This window comes from Dipodomys ordii, unplaced genomic scaffold (genome assembly GCF_000151885.1).
Source record: "Dipodomys ordii isolate 6190 unplaced genomic scaffold, Dord_2.0 Scaffold55, whole genome shotgun sequence".
Taxonomy (NCBI): domain Eukaryota; kingdom Metazoa; phylum Chordata; class Mammalia; order Rodentia; family Heteromyidae; genus Dipodomys; species Dipodomys ordii.
The window spans coordinates 5,706,192-5,712,532 of NW_012267271.1; the positions used below are offsets into that span (position 1 = coordinate 5,706,192).

General features: G+C 49.3%; 1 protein-coding gene across 1 annotated transcript; it reads right to left on the reverse strand.

The window, feature by feature from the left end:
• Positions 1 to 443: 443 nt before the first annotated feature.
• Positions 444 to 5,842, reverse strand: LOC105989319 (chromosome unknown open reading frame, human C9orf78). The gene is made up of 6 exons (XM_013021280.1): positions 5,778 to 5,842; positions 4,889 to 4,966; positions 3,372 to 3,569; positions 1,574 to 1,710; positions 1,390 to 1,488; positions 444 to 1,039 (listed from the first exon to the last, which is right to left on the reverse strand). Exons 1-6 carry the CDS (start codon positions 5,840 to 5,842, stop codon positions 948 to 950), a joined length of 669 nt encoding a protein of 222 aa, XP_012876734.1. The 3' UTR covers positions 444 to 947.
• Between the last annotated feature and the right edge of the window lie 499 nt (positions 5,843 to 6,341).

Here is a 6,341-nt window from a genome sequence, read left to right on the forward strand (position 1 = left end):
ATATATATATTGCCTTCATTTCATCCTTGATAACTTACTGCCTACCCCGAAAGTCCCCCAACAATGAATGGTTCACTCTAGTGTTTGAAAGCAAAGCACAAGGTTGCCTACGTAGTCATAAAAACATGTAACTGGGTGTAGGTGGCTCATATCTGTAATCCTAGCCACAGGGGAGGCTGAGATGTGGGGATCACAGTTCAAAGCCAGCCCAGGCAGGAAAGTCAGCGAGACTCTTATCTCCAATTAACCACCAGAAAACTGGAAGTGGTGCTGTGATTCAAGTGGTAGAGTGCTAGCCTTGAGCTGAAAAGCTCAAGGACAGTGCCCAGGCCCAGAGTTCAAGCCCTACGACCGACACACACAAAAACCATGAAGTCCACAACCATCTATCAACCACGAGCACCTGCTAGTTCTGCTCCAGAACAAACTGAAGAGGAAGTCAATGTATTTACAAAGAAAATTTAATAATGTAAAGAAGAGTTTGCCCCCGAATATGAAAACACACATGGTTTCCTTTCAATAGGTGACACATTTAGTTCTTGAAAAATCCAGTGGGAAACTGGGAGTGGTCAGGCAGGTCTGTTATTCGGCACTAGCGAGGCAGAGGCAGAAGGCCTGCAAGTTCTAGGCCAGCCTGGGATACACAGGGAAATGAAAACAAACGCAGAGTCCAGCAGGCAGGGAGCAGTGCTCCGAGTCTACCTGGGATTGTCCACAGCTATTGGGCACCTGCTGTCCAGGAGATCCTGTTTTGGGGAATGTGCCATTGGTGCATACATATATACACTCCCTTATGCTTTGGGCGTGTGCACAGGACGCACATATGTATATCCCCCTTTATGTTTCGGGTGTGTGACAGGGTGCACACACACACACATACATACACACCCTTAATGCTTTGGGTGTGTGCACACAGGTGCAGTGCAATGCAAGCTTCGCTTCACATGTCAGTACCTCCTGTTCATCTTCTTGAACTTCTCATAGTGGTAGTCATCCGTGGCCTTCTCGTTGGCAGGGCGCTTCCGGTTCGGAGGGGACCCTGAGGAGAGCAGAGAGGCCACTGCTGCCCTGGAATTGGCCAGGAGACCACATTCTCCCCAGAGCCCGGAAGGAAGCGCAGGAAGGTGTCAGGAAAGAACTCTGTATGAGCACCTTTCAACTGGCCTGTGCTGTTTCTACCATGCTCAATAAGTAAGTGCAGAGGAAAGCTCTGTTACCACCCCATTTTATAGATGAGGAAATCGAGGTTTGGAAAGAAGACATGGGATCCTAGTCTACATCATCAACCGGAACCCAGATGCCCAGCCCCCAAAACTAGGTTCCACCCCTGCCCAGCTCCAACCCGCCTCATAGCCCCCCAAGGCTGTCCGGCCCAACAGCTGCTCTTACGCTCAGGCTCTGGCTTCTCCGTGTCCCCCACGCGCAAGGGCCGCGCTTTGGGCTCTTCTTTGTTTCTTCGTATGGGAGCGTTGAGCTCCTCATGATAAACTGGACAAAGAGAGCAGGGGGCACATCAGAGAGAGTGGAAGGTCAGCCCCTCCCCCGGGCGCGGCGGCCTCCCCCGGGCGCTTACACCTGTTGTGCTGCACATAATTCACAGCCATGTTGGTGGGCACGAAGGACGTCTCACTGTCCTTCTTCTTGTCCTGCTGCTCTGCCAGCAGGCGGGCCTTGGCGTCCTCCGTGGAAATGATGTTTTTGATTTTAGCGCTGCCAGAAGGAACCACAACCCAGGTTAGCTCACTGCGGCTTTGCTATGCAGATGGGCTGACCAGGGAGCCTAGATACCTGCTTTAGGAAACACTGATCTGTCCTAGGATACAGCTCACTCCTAAACTTCTTTACGCCCTCTTCCCCCCTCCACCCCCCCCCCGCTTTTTTCCTCTTGAACCTATGATCGTCCAGCCACAGGCTCCTGAGAGCTGAGGTGACAGGTGTGTGCCACCATGCCAAGCCCCCTGGTCACATTCTTTTTCTTTTTGGTCAGTTGTGGGGCTTGAACTTAGGGCCTGGACACTGCCCCTGAGGCTCTTTATGCTCAAGGCAAGCTCTCTACCACCTGAGTCAAAGTGCCACTCCTATGGTCACATTCTTTTTTTGTTGTTGGTTGTGGGGCTTGAACTCTGGGCCTGGGCGCTGTCCCTCAGCTCTTCAGCTCAAGGCGAGTGCTCTACCACTTGAGCTACAGCGCCACTTCCGGTTTTCTAGTGGTTTATTAAAGAGTCTCATGGACTTTCCTGCCCAGGCTGGCTTTGAACCATGATCCTCAAATCTCAACCTCCTGAGTAGCTAGGATTACAGTCACATTCTTATGGCTAGCTCATAGCTTTGGCAGGACAAGACTTGTTCTCTTTGCATTAAGAAGAAATCCAGCCTGGGAGTGTAACTCAGTAGATCACTTGACTAGAATGTGAGGCCCTGAGTTCAATCCCCAGAAATCGGATCGCCCAAGGCTCCAGGCTAGTTATACCAAAAAGGAGGCAAGAACCCAGAAGTGTCTGGATTTCTCTGGACACAGCGATGGCTCAAGCCCTTAAAGCAGGGGTAGCTAAGGTGAAAGGAGGCCATGGGGTGTGTGTGTGTGGGGGGGGGGAATTGGAGCAGGGCCTCTTCCAGGCTCTGCCAGGATAACAGTGAGGGAGGGGCCTCGTCAGAACCATTCAGCAGCTGTGCTCAGCTCAGGGCACTTCTACTCCTGCTCTTAGTGTTTAGGTCCCTGAGGGGTCAACTACTAGACCAAGCCTCCTAGCAACAACCTGCTAGAAGGAATCCAATTCACATCAGTAGGTTTCTCAAGAATACAGGTAAGAGACAGTCTTCATCGTGTGTGTGTGTGTGTAACTGGGGATGGGAAACAGGGCCTTTCAAGGTGCTGTACCACTGAGCCATAACCCAGCCCAGCCCAGTTCCCCATGGCCTTCCCCACCCCTCCCCTCGGTTATGGGGCTTGCTCAGGGTTTGGTAACTGTCCCTAAGCTTTTTTGAGCATTCTACCACAGCACCACTTCCTGTTTCTGGTGGCTCATTAGCAATAAGAGCCTCGAGGACTTTCCTGCCTACGCTGGCTTTTAACTTCCATCCCTCGATCTCAGCCTCCTGAGTAGGATTAGAGGCTTGCTGTGTGTTTGTTTGATTTGTTTTGGTGCTGGTGCTATACCTTTCGAATGACACCTCTACTTTTCTGGTGGTTAAGTGGAGATAGCAGTCTCTTACATTTGTCTGCCTAGGCTGGCTTCAAACCATAATCCTCAGATCTCAGCCTCCTGGGACTGAGAAGTCAGGATGACAGGTGTCAGTCACCCCTGCCTGGCCCCATAGTTAAAACTGAGAAGCAGGGAGGGCAGAGGGCCAGGTAGCGCAGTGGCGCGTACTCGATGCCCAGGTCCACCTCAGGGATGCCGCTGAGCATCTGGTTGGACAGCATCTCCTCCGTCTTCTTGGCTGAGGAGACTCGGATGTTCTCTGGAAGCTCATAGAGGCAGTCCTCGGCATTCTTCGGCTTTACTTTCTGTTCCTCATGCTCCACGATCCCTTTCCTCTTCTTCAGCTCTGTCTCGATGTATTTCATCCTGACAAGAGAAAGCCCAGGCTCAGCGAGGGCAGGAAGCCCCTGCAGGCACCTTGGAGTCAGCTCCCAGCACTGGCCCACTGGCCTGCGATGGCTCATGAGGGAATTTTCATTAGTCCATGGAGAATGAGAAAATAAAAGTAATGGGTTTATTTTGTTGTGGCTTTGGTTTTTGAGACAGGTAGTCTATGCTAGTATTAAACTCAGATCCTCGTGCCTAAGCTTCCTGAGTGCTGGGATTTGCCCAACTTAATTTTTTTTTATTTGGTCATGGGGCTTGAGTTCTGGGCCTGGGCACTGTCCCTGAGCTCTTCAGCTCAAGGTAAGCACTCTACCACTTGAGCCACAGCGCCACTTTCAGTTTTCTGGTGGTTAATTGGAGGTAAGAGTCTCACAGCCTTTCTTGCCCAGGCTGGCTTTGAACCATAATCCTCTCAGTTCTCAGTCTCCTGAGTAGCTAGGATTACAGGTGTGAGCCATGGGTGCCCAGCTTTAAGTTTTTGTCAAATTACTAATTTTCAACTTAAAAGTACCCAACACAGAAGGTTATGCCCTACTAATCTACTAGCATGGTGAAATGTAAGGTTCTTTTTTTTTTTTTGGGGGGGGGTCCAGTCATGGGGCCTGAACTCGGGGCCTGGGTGCTGTCCCTCAGCTCTACCACTTGAGCCACTTGAGCCACAGTGCCACTTCCAACTTTTTTCTTTTTGCTTATGTGGTGCTGAGGAATCGAACTCAGGGCCTCAGGCATGCAAAGCAAGTGCTCTACCACTGAGCCACCTTCCCAGCCCCAATGTAAGATTCTTTGAAGTAAAAAAGATGGTAGTTCCCTCTCTTGGTCCCCCCTCTCTTTAAGTCTTTCCAGGGTGTCACTACACAGCCCTGGCTGGCCTCAAATTCCTAGTTCTCTTGTCTCAGCCTCTTGAGTGCAGGGGTTACAGGTATACACAATCACACCTGTTTTCTAAAAGGTCTTATTGGAAGACCTGAGGGGTTAAGTCCATGTGTATCCCTGAAATGATTTGGGGAAATGTCATTCATCTTGATCAAGATCAAAGGGCTGGGCTGTGGCTCAAGGTGGGGCAATTTGCCTACCAGGTACAAGGCCTTGAGTTCAATCTTCTCATAAAAAAAAGAAATTCAAACCCCCAAACCACCATTTTCAAGGACTTTTAAGAGGTTTTCAAATTTCTCAGGTCTGAGAGGCAGTGAGGGGGTGGAGGTCAGCTTGTACATCTCCCAGAAGACCCCAGGAGAGTCATGTGACAAGAGATCCTCCTATGTGGACTAGAGCCCAGCCCCTCAAACTGGCTGACTTACATGTCTGCGTCCTCGTCCCTCCGGTTGGTCTCAGCAGAAAATGACGTCCCCAAGTGTAGGTCCTCCTCTTCGCTGACCCTGTAAGGAGAGGGTAGTGAAGCAAGGCTGCCAGGCTGCAGCTTCAAGGAAGCCAGATACAAGGGATCTCACATCCCGTTCAAGACTGTGAGTAGAAAAACTCTAGGAATAAAAGTATCTAAACTGTTGGCCTCTGGCAATGCCTCTGCTGAATGAGGGGTTATATTTCTTTGGTAAACTCTAAAGTATTTGGCTGAATTAGTATTAATATTGTTGTTGTTGGTCGTGGGGCTTGAACTCTGGGGCTGGGCGCTGTCCCTGCACTCTTCAGCTCAAGGCAAGTGCTTGAGCCACAGAGGCACTTCCAGTTTTCTAGTGGTTTATTGGAGATAAGAGTCTCACGGACTTTCCTACCCAGGCTGTCTTTGAACCATGAACCTCAGCTCTCAGCCCCCTGAGTAGCTAGGATTACAAGCGTGAGCCACCTGCGCCTGCTGAATTCTTTTTGTTATTGATTTTATATGAAACTTCCCCATTGGCCAGAAAGAGTAGGCAGAGTACAAAAGGCATCTCTCACTCAGCCGAGTGAGCTCTCGGTCCTTGCTTCCTTTCTTTCTTCTTTTCTTTTTTTTAATAGGTTTTGTTTTGTTTTTGTGCCCATACTGGGGCTTGAACTCAGTGCCTGGTTACTGTCCCTTACCTTTTTTGTTCAAGACTGACACTCTACCATTTTAGCCACAGCTCTGATTCTATCTTTTCTGCTGGTTAATTGGAGGTAAAGAGTCTTTCAGATCTGTCTATTTGGGCTGGCTTTGAAACTCAATCCTCAGATCTCAGCCTCCTGAATAGCTAGATTACAGATGTGACCCACCAGCGTCTTGATTCAACAGTCTGTTTTTGAGAATGAAAGTTGAAGTCTTTAAGTTGAGTACTCATAGCTCATGTCTGTAATCCTAGCTACTATGGAGGCTGAGATCTGAGGATCACAGTTCAAAGCCAGCCTATGCAGGAAAATCCATGAGCCTCTTATGTCCAATTAACCACCAAAAAGCTGCAAGGGGAGCTATGGTACAAGTGCTAGAGTGCTAGCGTTGAGCAAAAAACAAAACAAAAGAAAAATGCACACAAACTCAGGGACTGCACCCACGCTCTGAGTTCAAGGCCTATTACTGGCACAAATAAAATAAAATAAAATAAAATATTGAAGCCTTAGAATAATCCACAAGCTTCATGGAAGCATTAGTACCATTCCAAAATACTAAGCCATTTGGAAATCAAAGTCTTTGAAAGAAAATAGGAACGGGGCTGGGAAGGTGGCTCAGTGGTAGAGCACTTGCCTTGCATGCTCAAGGCCCTGGGTTCGATTCCTCAGCACCACATAAGCAAAAAGAAAAAAAGCCGGAAATGGTGCTGTGGCTCAAGTGGTAGAGCGCTA